We start from the raw sequence: 24,178 nt of genomic DNA on the forward strand, positions 1-24,178 counted from the left end.
TCCTGACCATGTGTGTGTTGGGGAAGGGGGGGGGTGTATAATTTGAAAAGCTGACTTTGTCAGCAAAGTCACCTGTGCCTTGCCCATTCTTGGCCTTTTGTTCTTATCAAAGTAGTATTAGGACAGGGGACCGGGCTAGTGCCTCCCTGGCTTTACGGCTGAGGTCATGGGAGCAGCACAGGGACAGAGGGAACCAGGGCAGGAAGGAGAACATCTAGAAATGGGTCAGTGTGCATGTGAGCTCCGTCCGGGACAAAGCAGGCCTTGCAAGTCCCTGGGGACGGACAGGCAGTGTGGGAATGAAAGACGTCAGAGCCCTACCTCACACCACACGGCAAGAAGAGTTCCAGACAGACTTAAAAACCTGGTGCCGGGGAACGCAAAACCTTATCCCTCTTTGAAGAAAATGGAGAGTATCCACCAGGAAGGATTTGCAAATGGAGAGGGAGAATAAAGCACAAATAAAGGAAACACGTTGGACCGCATTAAAATTAAAAACCGCAGCTCGGCAAAATACACCATAAAAAAAAGTCAAGACCAGCCAAAAATAGAGAGAGGGTGTCTGCAGCACTTATAAGGGACCAGTATCCAGAGTAGAGAGAGCCAGGGACGAGGCTGCAGAGAGAGACAGCGATGGGGAGGGGCAGGGTGAGTGGGGAGGGAAGGGTAGATGAGTCAGACCCACGCTGTCCTGGATGGAGACAGACAGGGGTGTGTGTGTGTGGCCAGAAGGAGCAGAGAAGAGGCAGCAGTTCTAAAGGGCACTGGGCAGGCAGGCAGGCCAGCAATGCCGCAGGCGGGTCGGGAAAACAGCAAAGCCAGGGTCTGGGTACCCGGAGACGGTGAGAAGTAAGCTCTCAGAAGCCAGTCAGGGAGCAGCAAAGGGAAAGAGACGACGAGAGGCAGGAAGGTCCGGCTGGGGAAGCATTAAAGCCCACGTCGGCCGCTCCAGGGCGTGGAAGGTGTGTGCCTGTGAGCACCTGCTGGTCTTTGTGAACAGGATGTCCCTGAATATCTGGGCACAAGTGGCTCCACGTGTGTGCCCTAAGCGCGCGCGTATGTGTGTGAGAACCTGCATGCATATGCACACGCGTGGTTAGAGAATGAGAGGCTCCTTTGTGCAGCACCCAGTGATAACCACCACCCTGCACTGCCTAGTCTGGCCTAGAAAGAGCTGGAAGCCAGGTGGCCAGCCTTTTCTGAGCATCCACTGTGTACCAAGATTTCTCATTTAATCTTCCTTCACTCTGTCCTCATGGGACAAATGGAGGCCAGGGAGCCACGGGGTCACCACCGTGAGGTCACCCAGCTAGTAATGGGGGCACCGGGATTCACACCCCGGTCAGTGGGCTGGGGGGAGGTCAGGGTTGTTGGCTGCCACCCCTGTCCCTCCCCACATCCCTCCCAGCGGAGGCCAGAGAACAGCTGCATCTGCCCCGGCCCAGCCACCCTCCCCACACACCCCCCTCCTTCCTGGGCGGCCTCATTAGGGATTCTGCCGGTGCCACCAGCTAATTAGTGTCACGTTAATTGAGCATTCAGGAGGCTGCCACCTCCAAGGGCAGAGTGTCGGCAGCAAAGGGGAATGCAGATGCAGACTGCTCCTCCCTGTGGGCTCGGGCCAGGCCCTGTGCCCAGGGACCCCTTGCGCCCCGGAGCAGCCCGGGACACCCCTCCCCCCATTTCGACAACGTAATGCCCGCTGTGACTTCCTGAGCCCGAAGGCAAGAGGCAACAGGCAAAATCTGCAACTGCAGGAGAAAAGAGGGGACGTTTGCTGAACGCCTACTGTGAGCCTGGCAGACCTTTAGCCCTCCCTCTCCTCCTACCGGAGAGCTGAAGTTACCTCCATTTCAGTCACGAACTCCAGGGTCCGCCAAGGGGACAGCTTCTGCAGGAGTGTGTCCAGTGGACCAGCAGGAGCCTGCGTTCAGCTGGACGGCACCTGGCGGGGCCAGGATGTAGCCACGGAAGGTGCCTGGAGTCCCACAGAGAAGCCTGGCGAGCATGGGGGCAGGAATTCCACGCTGGCATCCCACCCCCTCACCCACCCCCACACCCTCCTCCACCTGCCCCTTGGCGAGCAGGTACCGCACACCTTACAGGGCAGAGTATCACATGGACTTCAGCTTCCTGTGATCTGTCCACCCCTTCATCCCCTTAAAGATGAGAAACGGGGTCACGTTAAGTGACCTGTCCAAGGTCACCCGGAGCAAGCGGTCACACCGCGCATCTGTCCGCCACGGCCTGACTCCTGCCAGAGTCCGAGCTGTGCACCTGTGCCCTGTGTGGTCTCTCCAGCAGAGCCCTCACCCCTCCACCCCTGCTTCTCCCCCTCCCGATGCGGTGCGGCCGAGTCCTGCTCTCCCGTCTCCCTGTAGCAACATTAAATCCCACTCAAAGGGCCGCTTTTAATTGGCTTAATATACTCGTTAATAACCACGTCTCTTTAACGCACCTGTAAAAGGCCCATAACATTAACGTAAGGGCAGTGACGGCTCATCCGCACTTCCAGCCAGCCTTTTAAATTTCCTTTAATGGGGGCCACGGGGCAGGGGCAGCCCAGCTCACAGGGTGGGTGCTTTTGTTTCCATGCACGGGAGTCGGGTGCTGTCTGCCTGCTGCCCCTCAGCCTCTTGGAGTCCTCAGAACAGAGAATTCTCTGGACTCGGCAGCACTTTCCAAGCACCTGCCGTGGTTCCACACATTTTTTTTTTCAGGCGTCAGGGTGGTGAGAAAGTGCTGGGCTTGGCCTCAGTACCTAGCCCTGGAGACAAGTCAACAGGCAGTTACAGCTTGGGGAGCCCGTTGTGGGGGTTGGGGGGCATGTCCCGGCTGAGACCGGGAGCGCCGGAGCCAGCTACCCAGGGCGGGTATAAGCAACCTTTCGTACTTCATTCTCCCAGCACGAAATTCAAGCATCTTCTGTGCTCCAGGCACTGTTGGGACAATTGCACCCAACCCCAGGCTGACCACTCTCAATCAGGAACCGGGGAGGACCCAGAGGTGTCTCAGGGCGCGGGAGACAGGCGGACGCAGACTGGATGAGTTGGGTGTGTGCGGGAGGGGAGCACAGGGAGGCCTCGTTCCAGCCGGGCTCTAAAGGACCAGTGGGAATTTGGTTACGGAGGGAATGCGTGTCGGTGTGCGAGAATCATCCCAAGCCACGGCGTCTGTGGTGCCCAGGGGACACATGGCCAGGGCTCAGATCCTGGCTCACGGATCCTTTCTATGTGACCAGAGCTCTCAAAGTGACGGTCCTTGGGCCGTTTCCCACCCACCAGGTGTATGATTTGCCCCACTCAGTGACGGAGCCTGATTTCAAGGGTGAACGCCCCCGGGCAGGGCACGGCCTCCCTGTGCACCTCACCTCAGTCCCTGCCCCGCCTGGGCCTTTGGGCTCATTCCCGGCCCATCTGTCCTTCAGTCCTCAGCAAAAATCCCCGCTTGACACCCTGTTCCTTGAATGTCTCACCTCTTCTGAAACCCAGGGCTGCCTCCCAGGCTGCCGTGAGGACTTCAGGAGGGCGGGGCTGTAAGGATTTGGCACAATGCCTGGCCTGGGGCCACACTCAAGGGAGGGTGGTTGTCGGCTGGTGAGAGGAGGCCCAGGCCCGGGGGCCACCATGTGTGTGTCCAGGGGCCTGTGGGGAAGGAGGGTTGCAGAGAGAGGTCAGGGTCAGATGGCCGGGGCCTCGAATACCATCCTGAGCAGTTCAGATTTCACAAACACTGGGGCCCACTGGAGGGTTTTACAGAGACCCCCCCCCCCCCCCCGGGGACTGGGAGACCGTGGAGGGAGCTCCAGTGAGTTCATCACCACCAGCAACTACAGCACCCACTGAGGACAGGATCCTTTATGGTCCTCACAAAAATTCTCCAAGGACAGCAATAGCAGCAGCGTCCCCATTTTACGAGAAAACGGAGGTTCCCAGAGGGGTCGTGGCCCGCCCAAAGCCACACGGTGCGTGTGTGGCACAGCCGGGATCTGAATCCAGATCTCTGGGACTCGGCCCCCATCTGCCCCCCTGCACCGTGATGCCTTTTCAAAAGGCTGCCAGCCGCCCTCCATGCTCTGCCTGGGAGCAGAGGCAGCCGGACAGTGACGGGCACCCAGGCGGGCAGACAGGGAGGGCCTCGGGCTGCTCAAGGCCAAGGGAAGAGGAGGAGGGTTTGAAGCAGGCTGCGTGACGCAGACGTCAAGGGCAGGAGGGCCCTGGGAGAAAGGAGAGCTGCGCGCCTGTCCCCCACCCTAAAGCAACGCAAGGTCACGGCCAGCCACTGGCAACGACAGAAAAGCACAGAGAAGAAACGAAACGCCCCCTCAGCAGGCAGGGCCATGCTGGCATCTGCGGCCCTTTTCTTCTTCAGTCTTGATTTGACCCCCCAGCCCTTCAACAGGGAAGGAGAGAGACGGAGGGCTCTTGAGTACGGCCCCTCTGTCACCTCCTCTTTCCACATACCTGTACTCTATACCTTTGCCCACTTCGGCAGAGCCTTCTAGAACCCAAGTCTCAATGTCCAGCAAAGCGCGTTGCTGAGAACCTGCTGGGTGCTCTGTCTCGTGGGGACAGGCTGCTCCCAGGACTTCCTCCTGGTGCCCCTCTTCCTGCCCCATTTTCCACCCAGTAGCTCAAGGGGTCCCATCAAAACTCAAGGTAGGTCACGTTCTTCCTCTGGCCCCCACCCTCCAACGTGGACCAGGAGCCCAGGTCCTCAAGTACGCCACCCTGTCCGTCTTCTACGGGCCTTCCCTGCTGGCTCTGCTTCCCCAGACGCACCTCGTCCACGCCCCTTGGCCTTGTTGCCTGCCGTCCCCCTGCGGACACTGCTCTTCGTCAGACAGCCTCACGGCCCACTCGCTCACCTTCCCGCCCTCTCTCCAAGGCCGTATCATCAGAGACGCCTTCTTCGCCGATCGCCGAGTCCACACCGAACACCCCTCCACCAGGTCTGCCCCGTCCCCTGTGCCCTGCTGTTTCTGTTACAGGGCTTGCACAACAAATTACCCCAAAAGTCAGTGGCCTCCGACAGCCGTGTGGTACGCTCAGGGGTACGGACAGGGCACAGGCTGGGGGCTGGAACCTTCTGAAGGCTTTTGCTTCCTCATATATCAGTGGTTGATGCTGGCGGTCGGGAAAACACCCACACGTGGCCTCTCCACGTGACCTGGACTTCCGAGAGCACAGCGCCTGGGTTCCAGGGGTGGACGCCCCAAGGCACCGACACAGAGCCACCTCGGGCTCCAGGCGAAGCCATGCCGCAACGACCCAGCCACACAACATCGTGTCTGCCCCACTCTGCTCAGTAGAATGGAGTTGCCCAGTTACTTCCTGTTCGAGTGAAGGAAAAGCGGCCTCCGCGATTTGTGGGAGGAGTGGGAGAATTCGTGGACCTGTTCTAAAACTACCACACCCGCTCTATCCTTGTTTCCGGGGCTGGTTGCTGCCTGACTTGACGTATAGGATTGTCACCCCACGAGACTGTCAGCTCCATGAGGGCAGGGACTCTGCCTGGGCTTTGGTTACTGCTGCTTTTCCCGGGCCCTGCATAGTGCCTGCATAGACGAGGGCCCAGGAAGCATCTGGTGGATGCGGGGCTGAGGGGAGGCCTCTGAGAGGCAGCTCTCCACGAGGCTGTCCGCTTGGCTTAGTTCCTCCCAAGTGTCAAGACTGGCAGTGAACAGGGGCCCCCGGGCTGGACGGGTCCTTCTGGGCACAGCGCCATCATTCATTGAGACGTTCCTGAGCACCTACTATGTGTCCTGTAGACACCGGGGACTCCGCAGTGAGCAAGCCAGCTCAGGGAGCCCGAGTCTGGTGGGGGAGAAGGACAAGTCCCCGGCACGCGGTGACCCAGCCCAGGCACTGATGGAGCCCAGCTGGGGGGACCCGAGAAGGCAGGGAGGGAGTAGCACTGAAAAGAGGCGCTGGGATCCCCCAACAGGCCCCCTCCCCTGCCACCCATTAACCCTGTGAGCGCCCTTCCCACGTCCCCCATCCTCACCGCTGCTGAGAAGCCACTAGAGACAGCCGGCTCGGCTGGTGCCATCTGTGAGACCTTTTTTGTGTCATCACAATGGCCACACGGGGCCGTGCAAGAGTACTGAACTGGTGGCTGGGCCCCTCTCCAGGAACCCTGGTGGGAAAAGCTGGGTGTGAGGCACCCAGGGTGGCTCAGGAGAAAGCCTTCAGGAACAAGGCACAAGGCAGGGGCTGCGGCAGCCACGGCCTCAGCGCAACTGGGCCAGGTTTGGGACCGGGGACTGTGGTGACCTGCAGGGGCACACCCATGTCCCCACCCAAAGGCACTCCCATTCAAGACATCGGAGAGCCCTGAGCACATGCTGGGCGAGACCCGCTCAGGGCCGCGGGCTGGCAGGCCCTAGCAGCCAGCCAAGGGCAGGGGTGACAGCTGCCGCGCCTGTGACCTCTAACGGCTCACCTCCTGCCTCTCGGAGCCTCTGGGCTGACTCCGGGATCCCTCCTTTGGATTATTCCCACCCTCCCCTCCCCCCAGTTCTATGGAAGAGGGAGAGCCTCTCGAGTGTCCTGGCTTCACGGGGACCTGCCTCGTGAGGTGAGCGTTATGAAGACTTGGAAGGAAGACACGCCGGGTCCAGTCTCAGCACCGCCCCTTGCCCGTGGTGTGGTCTTAGGAAGCTCTGAGGTCATACCCTCATCTGTAGAACAGGAGCCTCTGCTAGTTATCTGTTGCCGTGTAGCCTGTGACTTCAGAACTTAGCAGCTTGAGACCTGGACAGACGTGTGTTCTCACTCATGGTCTGTGATCAGGGATTCGGGAGAGGCTTAACTGGGTAGTTCTGCTCTGCGTCTTCCATGAAGCTGCAATCAGGATGCTGGCCGGGACCGTACTCATCCAAAGGCTCGACCGGGGCTGCTTCGCATGGCTGTGGGTGGGAGACCCCCGTTCATCTCCCCCGTGGGCTGCTTCCCCCGCAGCAAGCGATCCGGGTGAGTGAGGAGGAAGCCACAGCGCCTCCGTGATCTGGCCCTGGCTGGGTCCACAGGACCTCACGGGTCACCTGGGTCAGCCCCACTTGGGGGCGGGGGGGAGCAGCACACGGGCATGAGTACCAAGAGGTGATAGTGATGCAGAGGGGTGTGGCACATCTTGATGGCTGTCTGCTGAATGCTTTGACTCGTCTGCTGCCTCATCTGTAAAGTGGGGACCACCGCTCACTTCTGAGTGGTCAGGTGCTCCAAATGAGACGTCAACAAAAGCCGTAGGCCCAGAGTCTAGCGCATGCTCCGTGCTCACCAGAGGGCAGGCTCCATCCACTCCCCCAAGTGCTGCAGGGACCAGCCCACCCTCCTGGAGCCCTGATGGCCAGCAGGGGGGCAGATGGGCTCCTCATTTCAGTGAATGGGAACCAGTAACAGGCAGTACTTATTCCCAACCCCCCACCCCCCGCCCCGCTCTCTTCTTCTTCTTAAAGGTTTTAAACACCTAATTTATTCCATCCATTAGATAGATTTTGTAGATTTAATCATTTTCACAGTTGGTGGCTCATTGGATACTCAAGATAAACTCCAAATGAAAGTATAATGGTGAGGACAAATGAGTTTTCACACCACAATGGCAGAAACCTGCTTGGGAAGAGGGTTTAAGAGGAACAAAAATACATACAGATATAATTTTTTTTCCCCGGCAGCCGCTTTTGCTGACTATAGTAGGTTACCACAGTTAATTTCACCAGTTTTGTTCATCTGTAAAATTGCATAAAAGTGACATTTTTGTGCTCATTATAGCAACTGCTGATTTATGGCTGGTAAATGAAGAGCTGGTCCCTTTTTTGCGGGACTCTCCGAGCGGCGCTAAGTGCCCATGAAATTGCTTGTATAATGTAGTTTAAATCCAATCTCAGAGAAAGATTCCCCCGTTGGCCAAAGTGACATTTCCATTCTCCACACCGAGTTTATTTTAGGCCACTTAGGGAGGGGGCTGCCCCAGGCAGGGTCAGGATGCGGGCCTGTGGCCAGCCAGGGGTCAGCTCCACCTGCCCGGCCCCGAATTAGGCCCGAGGGATGAAGGGGCACTCCCCTAGTCTCCTTGGCATGCTGAGTGCCGCCTGCCTCTTCCCTCCCTGCTGCCCTGCCCAGGTCAGACCACATTCCTGCACCTTAGGGCAGAAGGGAATGACCTTTGCAACACACATGTGTGCCCCACCCTTCCCCTGCCCTGCCCTGCGGCGAGGAGGCCCCTTTGCACTGGCCCCCTGCCCTCCCAGGCCGCCTGTCTCTCCTCTTCCACACGCCTGATCCGGGCTTCTGCTCTCATTCCACATTACTTACAGTTCCTCACTCAGGACATGCTTCCTCACCTCTGGACCTCTGCCTGTGCTGTTTCTTCTGCCTGAAATATGTTGCTCTCCCTTCTCCTCACCCCTTTTGACATCGCCTTCACTGGGATGCCCTTTCTTCCAGAAAGCTGTCTCGCTTTCCAGAGCCCTGCTGGGTGAGGCCCCCGCCCCATCCCCAAATGCCTTAGCCTTCCCATCACAGCACGTGTCTTGCTCCGACCGGCCGTGAGCCCAACAAGGGGCTCAGGGGCGAGGCTCTGGATGGATGGCATGTGGGGTGAGACCTTCAAGGGATGGGCAGGTGGGGTCTGCACTCCACCCCAGCCACAGTGCCAGGACCCCCCGGGCTGGCCAGAAGGAAGGGCAGCCTGAGCCCCTGCCCTTCCGCCCCCAGGACGGCCCTCATCCCAAGCAGATGGGGAGGGCGTCAACACTCCCACTCGGAGAGCACCCGATGCTGCCCGCACTCCACCACGCACAACTCATGAAAGTTCGCAGCCACCCTGGGAGGCAGCGTTCATGGCAGTATCACCTCCCATTTTACAGATGAGGAAACTGAGGCGCCCCATTCTCAAGTTCCCCCTGGGAGTCACCGGTGGGCCCCAAGGGTGTCATGAGGCAGGAGAAAGGCAGTGTGCTGCAGAGACCTTGTAGGGAGGGGCCCCTCGCCCCAGGGCCTAGACAGGTGACCGTCTCCCAACTCCGACTGTGTGTCTCACCCCCTTTGGCAGCCAACACTCCAGGCCACCCTGCACAACTGACACAATCATGATCCCCGGTTCACAGGTGGGGAGGCTCGGTCAGGCAAGCCACAAAGCCCCACAACCAGGCAGGACTCCACTCAGGCCAGCCAGCTCTAAAATCCGGAGACCTCCCATCTGTCTCCCACAGCCCACCCCCGCCCCACCCTCCTTTCCCCACCTCGGGAGGGTCCTGGGCAGCACTGAGGAATGTCTCAGGCCCTGGGGAGGGGCTCTGGATGGAAGAGGGGGGTCTGCCCACCAGCAGCCCACCTCCCCCAGGACGGTGGCCGGTAGGACGGTCAGCCTGTCACACAAAGTGCAGCCTCCGGCCCCACAATGACAGCGTGCAGAAGAGGCAGTGGTTACCACCCTGGCCTTGTAGGTGACAGGCACACTTGGGGATGGGACGGGCAGCCACTGTGGCTAAAACCCCTCCTCCCCTGCCTGCTGATCAAGGCAGGTCATGTGAGCAACCAACGAAAGCCAAAAGAGCAGCTCCTGTCTGTCCCAGGCCTTGTGCTGGGCTCTGTTCACATAGCAACACATTTAACTATCCCATAGAGGTCAGCAGGTGGCCATCATCCCATTATTACAGATGAGCCAAGGGAGGCGCAGAGAGGATGACGAAGAAATAGGAGGAAGGGCCTGCCACCAGTGTGGTGTGAAGACGGGGCGCCAAGCGTCACTGAGGGTGTGGAGCCCCCGGAACTCCTGTCTTCCGCCGGGGGAGCGCGGCCCGGCACAGGCTCCTTGGCAAAGCGTAGGGCGTCTTCTCCTGAAGCTGCAGGTTCACCTGCCCCGAATCCCCGTCCCGGGCAAAGTCCCAAGAGAACTCACTGGGTACTCGCACACCAGGAAGCGTGGCAGTGTGTGTGTCAGCCCCAAACTGGAAACCACCCAAGTGCCGTCAGCAGCAGGAAGGAGGAGTCCACACGAGGACCACACAGCCGTGAGGAAGCGCGAACCACGGCCACCTGAGTGACCCTCACAAAACACCTCGGGTGGCAGAGGCCGATGCGGCCGAGGACGCCTGGCGGGATTCCAGCCCGCGTGTACAGACGCTGCCATCGGAAGTCAGGACGGCTGTGCGCTTGGGCGGAGTCGCAGGCAACGCTCTGGGGGGACCGGCAGTGACCCATCTCTCGGCCCAGCGCGTTCCGTCCGTGAAAGCTCAGCTTACGATGCATGCAGTTTGCTTTCTGTACCTTACACCCAAGGCGAAGCTCGGGGGTTTAGAAGGGACAAACGGACGGGCGGGGGGGGGCAAATGGGGAACCAGAGGAGGGAGTGGCAGGGCTGTGGCCACACCACCTCCCCGGGTCGCGGGGTCAGCCCTCACCTGTGCTTTCCTCTCCGCTTGTCTCCGCAGGCGAGACGGCCGCCAGCTCCATGCATTCGTCCCGCTACCCGAGCCCGGCCGAGCTGGACGCCTATGCCGAGAAGGTGGCCAACAGCCCGCTGTCCATCAAGATCTTCCCCACCAACATCCGGGTGCCCCAGCACAAGCACCTAGGCCGCACGGTCAACGGCTATGACACCAGCGGCCAGCGCTACAGCCCCTACCCGCAGCACGCCGCCGGCTACCAGGGCCTGCTGGCCATTGTCAAGGCCGCCGTCTCCTCCTCCGGCAGCGCCGCGCCTGCCGGGCCTGCCAAAAGTGTGCTCAAGAGCGCCGAGGGCAAGCGGACCAAGCTGTCACCAGCTGCCGTGCAGGTGGGCATCGCGCCCTACCCGGCGCCCAGCACTCTGGGGCCCCTGGCCTACCCCAAGCCGCCCGAGGCACCCGCCCCACCACCCGGCCTGCCCGCGGCCGCCGCCACCGCCGCCTCCGTCATCCCCCTGCCTGGCCGCGGCCTGCCCCTGCCGCCTTCCAACCTGCCCTCCATCCACAGCATCCTCTACCAGCTCAACCAGCAGTGCCAGGCCCCGGGCGCCGCGCCTGCCGCCTGCCAGGCCGTAGCCGGTCCCCACCCCAGCCCGGCCAAGCACGGCCCCGTGCCCAGCTTCCCCGGCATGGCCTACTCGGCTGCTGCCGCCGGCCTGCCCGACTGCCGGAAAGGTGCCGAGCTGGGCCAGGGCGGCACGGCGGCCTCGACGTTGGCTGGGGCCACCAAGCCTTCAGGGTACGCCGACGGGGGCCTGGATTACCTGCTGTGGCCGCAGAAGCCGCCCCCACCCCCACCCCAGCCGCTGAGGGCCTACAGCGGCGGCACGGCGGCCAGCAAGTCCCCCGAGGCGTGCGGGGGGCGGGTGTACGAGCGGGCCAGCGGGTCGCCCCTCAGCTGCGCCATGGGGCTGCCCACCGGCTTCACCGTGGGCCAGTACTTCGCCGCCCCCTGGAACAGCGTGCTGGTGACTCCCACCAGCGATTGCTACAACCCGGCGGCGGCCGTGGCCGTCACGGAGCTGGGGCCGGGGGCGCCCCGGGAGCTGGCGGGCCCCCCCGTGGAGGCCCTCTCGGGCCTGCCCAGCAAGAGCGTGTGCAACACGGCCGTGCTGAGCAGCAGCCTGCAGTCGCTGGAGTATCTCATCAATGACATCCGGCCGCCCTGCATCAAGGAGCAGATGCTGGGCAAGGGCTACGAGACCGTGGCTGTGCCCCGGCTGCTCGACCACCAGCACGCCCACATCCGCCTGCCCGTCTACAGATAAGGCCTGCCCGGCGGACGCATGGACAGACGGACAGGGCGTCGAGCGGGAAGGCAGGCCGCAGAACAGGGTGGGCGGCGCACAGGGGCGCCCAGCCTCGCCCTGTGCCCGAGTGCCCGTGGGTGCCCACAGGGAAGCCGGGCGGGCTGCTGCCGTGCGGCCGCCTGATGGGGAGTGGCGGGGCCACCTTTCCCCCCAAGGCCCCTCCCTGCTATCGGCTGCCCGAGGACACGGGGAGGGCCCAGGACCACCACTGACGTCCACCACTTCCTCCATCCAAGCTGGCAGAGGCAGGGAGAGAGAAACCACTTTAAAACAGGAATGGTTCTTGCTGGCTTTCCCAAGAGAGGGGCTCAGGCCACGGGGGGACACAGGAGGAAATGTGATGGTCCAGAGTCAGGGTGGGGTCAGAGCAGCCCCCAGGGGTCAGAGAGCTCCTCTCCCCACGGGCTCCCCGTCTCCTGGAAACGGAGCAGAGAGGGGGTATAGGAAGTCACAGGGCCTACAGTGTCCCCCACTGGCCAATCCAAGTGAAGACCACTCTGAGAGAGGCTCCAAGGACCACCAGTCCCCCTGCTCCTCCTCCTCTAGATTCTCCTTCCCTCCTCCCATTTCTTCCCCAAACAGAGTTACACCCCCATCCCCACCCTCCAGACCCCGTACTGCCGCCATCCCCTTTCTCTCCACATCTTACAGGGCTGCTGGGCACGGCTGTACAGGCTGTGCACCGCACAAGGGCACCTCGTCCAAGGAGACACCATTTGCATCCTAGACGTGTATATTTATTACGGCAGTTTTCTGAATCCTGAGGAAGGGGCGCCATTTTCCTATTCGCACAAAGGCACCACAGGGGCTGACGGTGGGCCTGCCATCTTAGACACCAGTCAGAGGGACCCTGCCCTGCCTTCCTCAGGGGTTCTCCTCAGAGCCAGTGAGAGGCAACCTACTGGTTTTAACTGGGAGACCCAATCCAACGCCTTTCCTGCAAGCTGCCCTCCAAGGCCCACCCCACACCATGGGGAGGCAGGCAAGGAGCCCCCTCTTCGGTCCCCAAGTCCCGGCCCCTCTGGCACTCCGGAAGCGGTACTGTATCTCTCCAAGGCCTGTTCGAGCACTAAGTGCATTTACAAATCTCTGAGAATGTTTTTTTTTTTATACTAAAATTGACCATTATATTCTACTGTGAGAAGTGCAGTCTGCACTATATTGTTTTAAAAACGAAGAGAAAGAAAAAAAAAGGAAAACACAGATGGTGTCTCAGCTGTGGAATTGTTTTGTTCTCTCCTCCCTCCCTCCCTCCCTCCCCCAGGAGTAAAACGGGCTGTCTCCCCCGCTGCCGACCGGGCTTGGAGCCCTGAGGAAGCAGGCCAGGAACCTCCTGGCACCCGCCGGCCACTCTGCATTCAGTGTTTCATTTCCTTTTCCAGCTCTTTCAAGGTAGACACCGTCATTTACCCCGTTTACATGTCCGCACACAGGCGGAAGGCCGCTGGGTCGTGGCCGGCGACCGGTCTGCAGAGCGGCTGAGACAGAACCAAGCCCGGGCCCCTTGGCTCCTTCCCTGAATGGTGCCGAGGTGGTCTGGGGATGGTGTCTCCCTGCATCACGAGATGCCTTCCCAGCTTTTCCCCTGTGCCTGACACGCTCCAAGCGTCCACGGGGCAGTATGGCCGTGGGCAGGCCAAAGTGGCTGTGGCAGTGACCTTCTCCCTGGCCAGCCCCAGCACACACCCACTCCAGGCCCCGGCGCCTGGAGATCTGCAGACCCCCCCACCCCGGGACACTTGGCATTCATCAGGCACCTAACTTTGTGCTGGGCACGTTCATACACACTGTGCCTCACTGGAGCCTCACCACATCCTTGCAAGGTAGTAGGTGTCTGAGAGGAAGAAAACGAGGCTCAGAGATGTTAGGTGACCTGCCTAAGGTCACACAGCAATTCTGAAAAGTTGGGGTCTGGACCCCACAGCATGGACTCTTTTTCACATCCTGTCTCTGCCCTCTCCCCGGGCAGGGGAGCCCGCCATCTAGCCTGGGGGATCTGGGGAGCCCCCAGTTTGTTTTTGTTATTTTTTTTAAGTTTTTAAATTATTTTTTTTTTAAGCTTATTTATTTTTGAGAGGCAGAGCGAGCAGGGGAGAGGCAGAGAGAGGGACGGAGTTTGTGAAGCGGGCTGTGTGCTGACAGCAGAGAGCCGACACAGGGCCTGAACCCATGAACCATGAGATCATGACCTGAGCCCAAGTGGGACGCTTAACTGACTGAGCCCCCAGGAGCCCCACCCCCAGTTTGTTTGATGCAGGCCTCCCTTCCCATGCTCGGAGCCCCACCTGGGCGCCAGGGCGGGACCCAGGCCCTTCGGCACATCACTGTCACGCCCTGGGGAGCAGCCCCGGGCTCCTGCTGGTGACAAGCTGAGAAGGTACTGCCAGGCAGGCCGCTGGGGGTGATCATAAGTGGGAAGCAGAGAGCAGTTGACAAAGAGCTCTTCTGACCTCCCGAAATGGGAGTCTCACAGCAGCTGCATCAGGTACGTATGCAACAAAGTCATCCCCATCTTACGGGATGAGAACGCAGAACCTGAGGACGGCCTGGAGGACCGACAGGAGGGGAGCGTCAGGCCCCGCACCGGCTCGGGCAGCCTCGGCCCTCACGCAGAGCTGCAGCCCGCCTGGGGCCACGCAGTGCCGGGGAGGTCCCTGGAGGTGGGCAGCCCAGAAGGCCCAGACTCTGGAGTGAGCCAGAAGCAGGCTGGAGTCGGAGCTTTGCTCCTCCGAGTGACCCTGGACCAGCGAGGGAATTCAAGAACACGAAAGCACCGTTCTGGAACTTGGAGAGGGGCAGAGAGACAGGTCTAGGGCTAGATTCAGGGCTGGATGGCGGCCTGTGGCTCAGCTGTTCCCAGGGGCCACCTCCGCACCAACGTGATCTCCCGGTAGCCCAGGTCCCCACGTCCTGGGCCCACGGCCAGGGGCATCAGGGGAGCACACGGAGGCAAGCCTGGAACCACCGGCCGAGCCAGGTCCCTCCATTTGGAGATGCTGGAATTGCAGATTGAGGACCCGCCTCCTATCTGGGAAAGGCTCCACCTTTGTGGGGCGGGGCCTGCGCCGTGGGCGGTGGGGGCACGTGGCACAGACAGACTAGGGCCGACCCCAGGGTCCGGCTGGGGTTCTGGCCCTGCCCTAGCATCGGCTTCCCCCGGCGCCTTGGCCAGGCTCCTTCTTCCCAGGAGCTGAACTAGCTGAGCGCGATGAGCCTTCCAGAATCACCATGCTGACATGCCGCAGCCCTGCCCTTTATATCATCGCCTCGCAGTGCAGGCGACCACGACGTTACCATCGACGCTACAATCACCAAGGGCCCACAGTCACCCCAGGCACACTGGTCACCAGGCTCGGTGCTAAACGGTGTTAGTCACCACGACCATTCACCACGATACGGGTGCACGTCCCCGTGTCCCAGGTGAGGCTAGTGACGCCCCCAGGGAGGGTAATCGCTTTGCCCGGCGTCAGCTGAGGCCGGAGGAGGGCGAAGCAGCTGGGATCGAACCCAGGCCTGTCTGATTCAGAGTCTGACCTCTGACCTGCCGCGCTTTGCGGAGAACAATAAACTACCACCAAGCCCCAGATGTGGCCCCCTGGGCTCCAGCACCAAGGTCCAGCCTTGGGGCCCCCACTGCCGGCTGCAGGGTGTGGTGCTGGGTGAAGGGGCAGAGGGGACAATCTGCCCTCTGTCTGTCCCCTCCCCCCCCCCCCCCAACCAGAGCTTGTGCAAGCCCTTCCCTGTCTCCAAGCCCCTCCTGGCGACCCCAGGCTCCTCCTCCTGCTGTGGGCTCACACCCCTGAGAGCTGAACTGTCCCACGCGGTAGCCACACGTGGCTGGCACGGAACTTCGAGGATTATTAGCACTTACTTCATTAACAAGGGCTACAAGACCACCCCATCTTACAGACTCCAGAGCTGCCCGCGAGGGGCCTGAGAGCCTGGGCAAATATTTCAGTGGAGGGTCCGGTACAGGGGACACTCACCTTTCCGGGAAGCTCTGTGCTTTCTTGACCCATGTGCCAGCCTTCAGAGCTCCTCCCCACTTCTGGAGAGGGGAACCTGAGACCACGTCAACCCCTGAACTTGCCCGGCAGCAGCCAGCGACCTCGAACCTACGCTAGGGCTTCCAGCTGCGCCGAGACTCCGCCCCCACACGTGCACCCTGTCCCACTGCGCCTGCGCATCCCAGGCTCCCTTAAAGGGCCCTGGTGGTCCCACCCGCCCCCTGCGCGGGCCTGGAAGGTGGAGCCCAGCTAGGGGGGCTGGTGGACTGAAGGATTTCTGTTTAAATCACCAGCACGGCCAGCTCACTAGGACTGTGGTGGCGGGAGGGGAGGAGGCCGGGAAACTGGCTTCAGTAACTCTTCCACTCCATAGGTGACTCTGGGGGGATTTGTGTGGCCTCGATTCCAGATCTGTCAAAGGAGGTCGTGGCATCTGAAGGACGGGATGTCACCAGGTGATGTGTGATCAGAATGACAGGGCAAATGGGCCCTGTGAGAGGGACCTGCCTGAGGGCAGTGGGGTCTAGCGGTTAGAGGATCAGACAGACCTGGTTCCAAGGTTGACACTGCCCCTCATGAGCATGTGGCCTTTGGCAAGTGACCACCCCTCTCTGAGCTGCCTATTTCTCCACTGTAAAGAGACTGGTGTTACCGCATTATCACCGTGTGCGGTTGAACATAGGAAACAGGTGGCCAAGTCCCCTAGGGAACAGAGTCCGCTTTAGAGAAGATGCCCCCAAAGTTAGGTGTGTTATTTCTGTCATCACCTACTCCAGCTGCTTTCACCTTGGAAAGTGCGTTTCCACGTAAAAAGAGGTCCAAAAACAGATGCATCCCTCTCCCTCTCCCTTGGAGACGCCCAAATCATATTAGCATATTAAAGGCTCTGAAAAGTCCTTCAGGCAAAGTATCCATCCTTTTAACCCAGCATTTCCCTAACTTTTTTTTAGTTCTTTTTTTCAATGTTTGTTTATTTTTAATTTTTTTAAGTTTATTCATTTTTGAGAGGCAGAGACAGAGCGTGGGGGGGGGGGGGGAGGAGCAGAGAAAGAGGGAGACACAGAATCCGAAGCCGACTCCAGGCTCGGAGCTGTCAGCACAGAGCCCGACGTGGGGCTAGAACTCACGAACTGCAAGATCATGACCTGAGCCAAAGTCGGATGCTTATTAATGTTTATTTATTTTTGAGAGAGAGAGAGAGAGACTGAGCATGCGCAGGGGAGGGGCAGAGAGAGAGAGGGAGACACAGATTCTGAAGCAGGCTCCGGGCTCTGAGCTGTCAGCACAGAGCCCGACGCGGGGCTCGAACCCACAAACTGTGAGACCATGACCTGAGCTGAAGTTGGATGCTCAACTGACTGAGCCACCCACGAGCCCCTATTTATTTTTGAGAGAGAGGGAGAGAGTCGCATTCGCGAGCAAGGGAGAAGCAGAGACAGAGAATCCCAAGCAGGCTCGAACGGTCAGCGTGGAGCCCAACGCGGGGCTCAAACTCATGAACTGTGAGATCATGACCTGAGCCAAGAACCAAGAGTCTGACGCTTAACCGACTGAGCTGTCCAGGTGCCCTCCCTAACTTTTTTGATTACCTAAGTTTTTGTTTCTATCCACTAATATCCCAAAGAACAAATACTTCAGGAAATACTGAGTCCTACCTCTTGTACTGCATTTAGGGAAACTGAGTAAGTCCTTCTCTCTGGTGATGTGCGGATCTCAGTTTCCCCGGTTGCAGCACAAAGACTCCTAATGAATTTGTGGCAGAGCAATGGCTGGAATCCAACCCTGGCCTGGAGTCATTGGGCCTCAATTCTGGGGCCACCACATCCTAGTTGGTCTTTGTCCACCGTGTTGAGCTAGGCCCAAAGAGGGGAAAGGACCCCCAAGAAGAGAGGGGAAGACTTCATTCGACAAGTGGGAGTGAGTACCCCTATTTTGAAAATGACAGAAGTGAGGTTCAGAGAGGGAAGGCAACTTGCCTGAGGGCACACAGCAACTAGGTCTAGACTCTCCCCAGGCAGATCTGGGCCACCTTCTCTCCTTCTCTCGTTGTTGGGAGGTGCGGGACTTCCCGAGTCTTACAGCCTGGGGACATACCCAATGGGGAGTTCAGCTAGGGGTTCTTTCCAACTAAATTGGCTGCTTCCAAGTTCCCTCTGGCCTCCTCTGAGGAGGCCCCCGGGTGTGACTACAGCGGCCCCTGGTGGCCAATCTCCAGGATCCGCAGTCCCACCCTGCTCCAGCCAAAGGCTGCTGTGTGGGATCCAGTGGATGCGTCCCAAACCGAGGGGGGCTAAGAGCAAGCGGGCCTTGGATCTGGGCACCTGGATTCAAGTCCCACTTCCACCCAAACTCCTCTGTCCTTTCCTGTTAGAAGCCATCACAGATGTTACCATGGAGAAATGGAATGTGCACATGCTCTGGAAAGGCCAAAACACTAAGGAAAAAAAAAAAATCCCGCCAACCTCCTAGAAGGGTTCTCCTCCTAAGACAGAGGGGGCAAATCCTGACTCCACCACATCTAAGCTGCGTGTTCTTAGGCAAGGGTGTTCACTTCATGGGGTCTCACTTTCTTCATCTGTAAAATTGTGATAAAAATGTATTCTGATTTGGGCAAAGTATCAAGAAACTCTGACTCGGTTGTTAAATGAGAAAGAAAAATAATCATCCCAATCATAAGAAGCCTTAAGGTAGGGCGGCCCCAGGGTTGGTTAATTCAGCAGCTCGACGGTATCATCGAAGACCCTTTCTCATCCTTCTATTCCACTAAACCCCTTTATGGTCACAAAGTGGGTGCTGCAGTTCCAGGCATCGCATCACAGACCTGAGAGTGCCCAGCAAAGGAGAAGACAGTGTCTTCCTAGATTGCCCTTATTTTCCCAGAAGCCCCCTCTTCCTTCAGCAGACTTCTGTCTTATAGGTCAGAACTGGTTCACATGGCCATTCCTCTACCAATCCCTAGTAAGGGAAACAGAGTCACAGTGGTTGGCTCAGGGGAGCGCATGACCGGAGGAACAGAGTGAAGAAACTCTGAACTAAACAGGTGCTGTGGAGAAAGAAGAGGGCATGTGACTTCTGGAAAGGCACCAAACACCTGTCTGTCAGTTCCCAAACATGGTTCCTGAGACGTGAATGCAGAACCCTGAGCACAACACCTAACACTCCGTGTTCACCTGCTTCCTCCTTTCTGGGACTCCCCCTGAGACCAGAAGATGCCGAGCCCGCTCTCCCTCCCTGGGCTTGGGTCTCCGCTGCCAGCACCCCTTCCATCCCGTCCTCTGCCTCCACCACTACCTCTACTCTTCAACTCATAAGCTTGGGCGAACAAAGATCTCCCCATTGTCCACGGTGGCTTTGAACTCCCAGAAAATAAAAGGTAGGGGGTGCTTGATTCTCCTGCGAATGCTTTCACCAGGGAGCCAAAAATTGATAACAGTAGGAACAGGGGCCTGGAGTATTTAATGGCTCCGTCCAAACAACTGAAACGATCAGAACACACGGTCGTCTGGGTGAGGCGTGGAGACTGCCGGCTACGGCATCATTACATTCGGAAATGTCAGACGCGTGCGTTCCGGGGAGATGAACAGTGTGGTTGAAAATGGCTTCTGATTTTTAAAAAATCCCCAGCATTCATCTAAAACAATAATAACAGCCAATAATAACAGGGCATGTAATAATGAAGTATTCATAGGCATAAGAGGTAATTGTTCAATTAAGATCTGAGAGTTTCTGAGACTGTCTTTTCTGATGGGGTCCCATTGTTTTTGACTCTGGTAGCACTAATTATTTCCCAGTAGTGCTTTAAACTTGAGATGAAAAAAGCTCTCCTGTCAAATATGACATACAAGTGCTTTATCATTATTAAATACACATACACGCACATAATAAGAAATCCGGGTTGGAATAAAGTTAGGGGTATGTTCAAAGAGAGAGAGGCTTCTAAATGGGAGCCGACAGTCTCAGGGCTCAGCCAAGACAGCAGGCGACAGCCAGGGTCTTCAGGGCAAAAGTGACCTGGCCTTGTCACCTCTCACCCTCAGGGATCAGTGTTTTCTCTCCAGGATGGGCTCTGCGGGCACAGAACACCTGGGTTCAAATCCCCAGCCAGGTGCCCTGGGCAAGAGTCTTCGCCTCTCTGAGCCTGGGGTTCCTCATCTAAAACGTGGGGCGCAGTGGACAGTCTGCATCCGCTAGCTATTGCCCTAACATCGATGCTTGCGCTTAAATCACAAAAACTCATCGGCATAAAAAACCCCATTCTTCTCATGCATCTTTGGGGTTCCTCTGATCTCACCCGGGCTCCACAGATCTCCTCCCATCCTCCTCCCCGGGGGGGCTAGCCCAGGCATGTCCACTGGCATGCGGTGATTAAAACAGATCTCACAGCCAAGCCGGGGATGCAAAATTACGCTTTGCCCACAGTGGGAGAACACCATGAGGTTATCTCGCAAAGGCACGGACAAAGGGAAGAGTGGGGGATTGGGGCCGTGGACACAGTCTAGCACAGGTACCAACCTTGCAACTTTCCGCGGTAAGCGTTCCCCATTCTCGGTCCCCGTGGGCTAGGGGAAGCCAATGCCATCCCCGGCGCCAGCTCTGCCTTTCAGAGGTCCTGAGCCTCAGGCTTTCTCTGTTACAGAGATTGGCAAGTGATGGAAGAAAGCCGCTGAGGTGCAGCTGGGCGTCGGGGGAAAAAAGCCCCGTAGCAAGCAGACCCTAGTGGGCCCGCCCAGGCAAGAGGGGTTGCTGGCTGGGGACACTCTTTCTCCAAGTGTCCCTCTGCTTTAGGACACTGCTGCTTCCCGCCGGCTGAAGCAGGAGACACATGACCCTATTCTGGCCAATGATACAAGAGGGGAGGTCATTCGGGGAAATGTTTCCTCCCTTATAAAGAGAGAAAAAAGAACCACCATCATCATTGTCTTCACTCCAACATTACTCTCCCCAACCAACTTACTCTTTCCACCAATATTACTCTCCCCCCAATATTACCTTCCACCAATATTACTCTTCCCACACCATTACTCTCCCCCCACCAACATTACTCTCGTCCGCCATTATTCTTCCCACCTGCATTACTCTCCCTCCACCAACATTACTCTCCCCAACTAATCTTACTATTTCTACCAATATTACTCTCCTGCCAATATTACTTTCCACCAATATTACTCTCGTCCGCCATTATTCTTCCCATCTGCATTACTCTCCCTCCACCAACATTACTCTCCCCAACCAACTTACTCTTTCCACCCATCTTACTCTCCCCCCAATATTACTTTCCACCAATATTTCTCTCCCCACCATCACTCTTTCTCACCCACATTACGCTTCCAACTAACATTTCTCTCCCACTGTTACTCTTTCCCACCAACATTCCTCTTCCTCATCATTACTTTCCCACACCAACATTACTCTTCCCCGTCAGTATTACACTCCTCCACCATTACTTTCCCCTCACCAACATTACTCTCCCCTGCCGGCATTGCTCTATTGCACCATTATTCCTTCCTGCCAACATGACTCTCCCCGCACCTCCGTTCTCTCCCCCTACTAACATTCCTCTCCCGCCCAGCATGATCGCCACCCCCCCCCCTCAGCCCGCGTGACTCCTCGCCCCTTCCCTGCAAGTCTCCGTCCTCTCCAGCTCGCCCACGTCCCTTAGGCTCACGCTACCGCCGCCGCCCAGAGCCCAGCTTCCAACCGCCACCCTCGCGCCACCCTGGTCACTGCTACTGTTCCTCCTTCTCATCCCCGCCCCCACCAGCACCTCTCAGCTCCCCCGCCTCGTGACTGTCATCCCCACGCCCATTACCGCTCCCCCCACCACCATCATCCCTACCATCTTCACCATCAGTGAATGCGCATTTATTGAGCACCGACAAATCCCAGACCCTTTACAGAACACACCGCAGGCGCGGCCCCACGCCCTAGGGCCCCGGCCCCACAGCAAAGCCACCCCGCTGCTGCGCAGGGTGCTGTGCGCAGCCCAGGGCGCCGGCTGGGGCTGGGGGCTGGCCGGCAGTGACCTGGAATGAGGTCCTGAGGCCTCGGCCCAGGTTCCACTTGGGGGCAGGGATCACACCACTTTCCTGAGTGCAGAGCAAATAAATAATGGAGAGGCAGGTGTCGGGGCCCCCCGGGACAGAGAGGCCCTGGCATTGGCTTATGTGACTCCATGGGAGTAAGACAGGCAGCCAGGAGCCTGGTGGCCCAGGTGGGGAGGCAGAGCTGGGGGGGGCGGCAGCCTGGGGACCAGAGGGTCCTGGGGCCTCCCCTTCATCTCCGCCCGGCCCTCGCCTCTGGGGGTCAAGGGAGCACGTGGGGGATGCCCTGGGAGGCACCACTGAAATGCGGGTGGAGTAGAAACAGGTGGGTGGGGGGACGGGGCTGGAGGGCAGGCCAGAGACCCTGCCCCGCCCACAGCCCCTAGAGGGGAGCGGCATCTGTCCTCCACTTGGGGGGGTAACTCTGCTGGTGGCCGTCGCAGCTGGGGGTCCCCATGTTGTCCAGAGGCACCACCACGTCGTCTGGGTTTGAGTTCTTGTTCAGCTCCACCACGCGCGGCACCACCGAGGACCACCGATCTGTGGTGAGCACGACGGAGGGAAGGATGAGGGTAGACAGAGAACGTGCGCGTACCCACCGAGCACCTGCTGTGTACCGGGCGCTCCGTAGTGCTCTGAAGGGGCAGGTATGCTTATCCCCATCGTTATAGACAGGGAAACTGGGGCTCAGAGAGGTCAAGGCGCCGCCCGGGAACACACAGCAGTAAACGGAAGAGCCAGAATTCAAGCTCAAGGCACAATGCCTGAGGGCCCATGTCCTGTGTGCGGCGTCTCATGCACTCGGCGTAGAGGAAGGGGATCCCAGGGATGCACAAGCAGCGAAGGCAACAGCCAGCCCATCATGCCCTCCCATTCTATAGATGCGAGCGGCGAGTCCCAGAAAGAGGAGAGGACAGCTCAGAGCAAATCGGGGATGAGGATGACCAGGGCCCCCCGCTCTGCACCCCCGAGTCTCCCCCCCCCCCCCGCTTGCACTCACCCCTCCGGAGCCGGCCCACGGTGTGCGAGAAACCATAGTACTGGTAGTTCTCGCTCTTGCCCGGGTCCTCATTGATGATGCCCAAGTTCTGGTTCCAGTGAGACCAGTTCACCTCGTCCACCCTGCGGGGGCCACAGCAGACAAAGGGTTTGGCGGGGAGCCCCCGCCGAGACGGCACCCCTTCCCCGCCCCCAGGCAGCCGCCCTGCTCCAGCACCCCCCAGCACATCCTCCTCCTTTTCCTAAAACTTCTGGTAAAATACACATAACATAACGTTTGCCTTTTGATCCCTTTTTCAGTATACACTTCAGTGGATTAACTATATTCCCAGGCTTGCGTTACCATCACCGCTGTCTAGTTCCAATATTCCCATCACCCCACACAGAAATTCTGTGCCCGGGAAGCAGTAACTCCCACTACGTGCCCCGCCGGCCCCCATAACCCCCATACCCCGTGTTCTGCTTTCTGTCTCTGTAGATTTCCCTATTCTGCACATTTCACGTAAATGGAATCGTACACTGTGTGCTCTTCTGTGCCTGGTTGTTTTCACGTGGCATCGTGTCTTCAAGGTCCAGAGCATCCCGAACTTCCTCTGGATGCACCCCGTTTTGCTTATCCCTTCATCTGCAGTGGACACCCTCCTTCCTGACACTCTCTCCCCGGCAAAGGCAGGAGGCAGCCTCTTGGGCCCAAACTGGCTCAATACGCTTCTCCCCTTTTAAAGTGACTTTTTGTTGTTTTCATTCGACCTCCATATTTCGGGCAATTTCTGCGTGCTAGGACCCAGCAAGGAAGATCCATCCACTCCCCTCGCTTTACAGCGAACTGAGGTTTCTGAACGCTGTTCCCGCAAGGTCACAAAGCGGACAAATCGGAGTCCGGATTTGAGCTCTGGAGCCAAACAGAACAGGACCGGCTGGCTGGCCCGTGGGGTGGGTGCTGTCATCGTCCCCACTTCACAGAGGAGGACGCTGGCTTTGCCTGACCCCAAACATGATGGTTGTACTCTATGCCGGCAATGGCTTTACAAAGAGTCACCTTAAAAGAAAAGAGTCACCCAGGGGTTCCCCTGAGAAGGTGGCTCTCCCCGTGCATCCCGGGTAATGGCCCAAGTCCAGGAGGCTCATTCCTCAGTTTCCCCTTTCTGCCAAAGCACTGAAGTGCACCCGTTGTTTTGTCAGTAGAAGATGATGCCCAGGTCCCTGCTGTCCCCCCAGCGAGGGACAGAGGAGCCATGTGGACAACCCAATGCGCACGGGGTGCTAGCTTGGCTTCCCTCACGTGCTAAGGCATCTGATCCGCACAGCTGGCCTGGGTGGGGGGGATGCTATCATCCTCCCCATTTCAGGGATAAAGAAACGGAGGCTGGG

The 24,178-nt window shown here is 58.6% G+C and overlaps 2 protein-coding genes and 1 long non-coding RNA gene across 6 annotated transcripts in view; 1 reads left to right on the forward strand and 2 right to left on the reverse strand.

Moving 5' to 3' along the window:
- FAM222A (family with sequence similarity 222 member A) overlaps positions 1–12,970 on the forward strand; it is a 55,484-nt gene extending 42,514 nt beyond the window's left edge. For 3 of the 4 annotated variants that reach the window (XM_025933592.2, XM_086681932.1, XM_086681933.1), the window contains one exon: positions 10,436–12,970. In XM_025933592.2, coding sequence (XP_025789377.2) covers positions 10,436–11,718 — 1,283 coding nt within the window. In that variant the 3' untranslated portion in view covers positions 11,719–12,970. Of the gene's footprint in view, positions 1–661; positions 6,975–10,435 lie in introns of those variants that run through there. The other variant, XM_086681931.1, reaches the window with a different exon arrangement.
- Positions 12,971–19,599: 6,629 nt separating this feature from the next.
- On the reverse strand, positions 19,600–21,301 carry LOC147575360 (uncharacterized). Its single transcript, XR_015242321.1, has 2 exons — positions 20,280–21,301; positions 19,600–19,833 (listed from the first exon to the last, which is right to left on the reverse strand). It is a non-coding gene; the product is annotated as an uncharacterized LOC147575360 (long non-coding RNA).
- Positions 21,302–21,607: 306 nt separating this feature from the next.
- Positions 21,608–24,178, reverse strand: part of TRPV4 (transient receptor potential cation channel subfamily V member 4) — a 35,280-nt gene continuing 32,709 nt past the window's right edge. The window contains exons 15-16 of the mRNA XM_086681930.1: positions 22,809–22,930; positions 21,608–22,348 (exon numbers count right to left, since the gene is read on the reverse strand). Coding sequence (XP_086538056.1) covers positions 22,191–22,348; positions 22,809–22,930 — 280 coding nt within the window. The 3' untranslated portion in view covers positions 21,608–22,190. The remainder of the gene's footprint in view (positions 22,349–22,808; positions 22,931–24,178) is intronic.

The sequence above is a fragment of the Puma concolor genome, chromosome D3 (genome assembly GCF_028749965.1).
Source record: "Puma concolor isolate L17-30 chromosome D3, mPumCon1.1.hap2, whole genome shotgun sequence".
NCBI classification, from domain to species: Eukaryota; Metazoa; Chordata; class Mammalia; order Carnivora; family Felidae; genus Puma; species Puma concolor.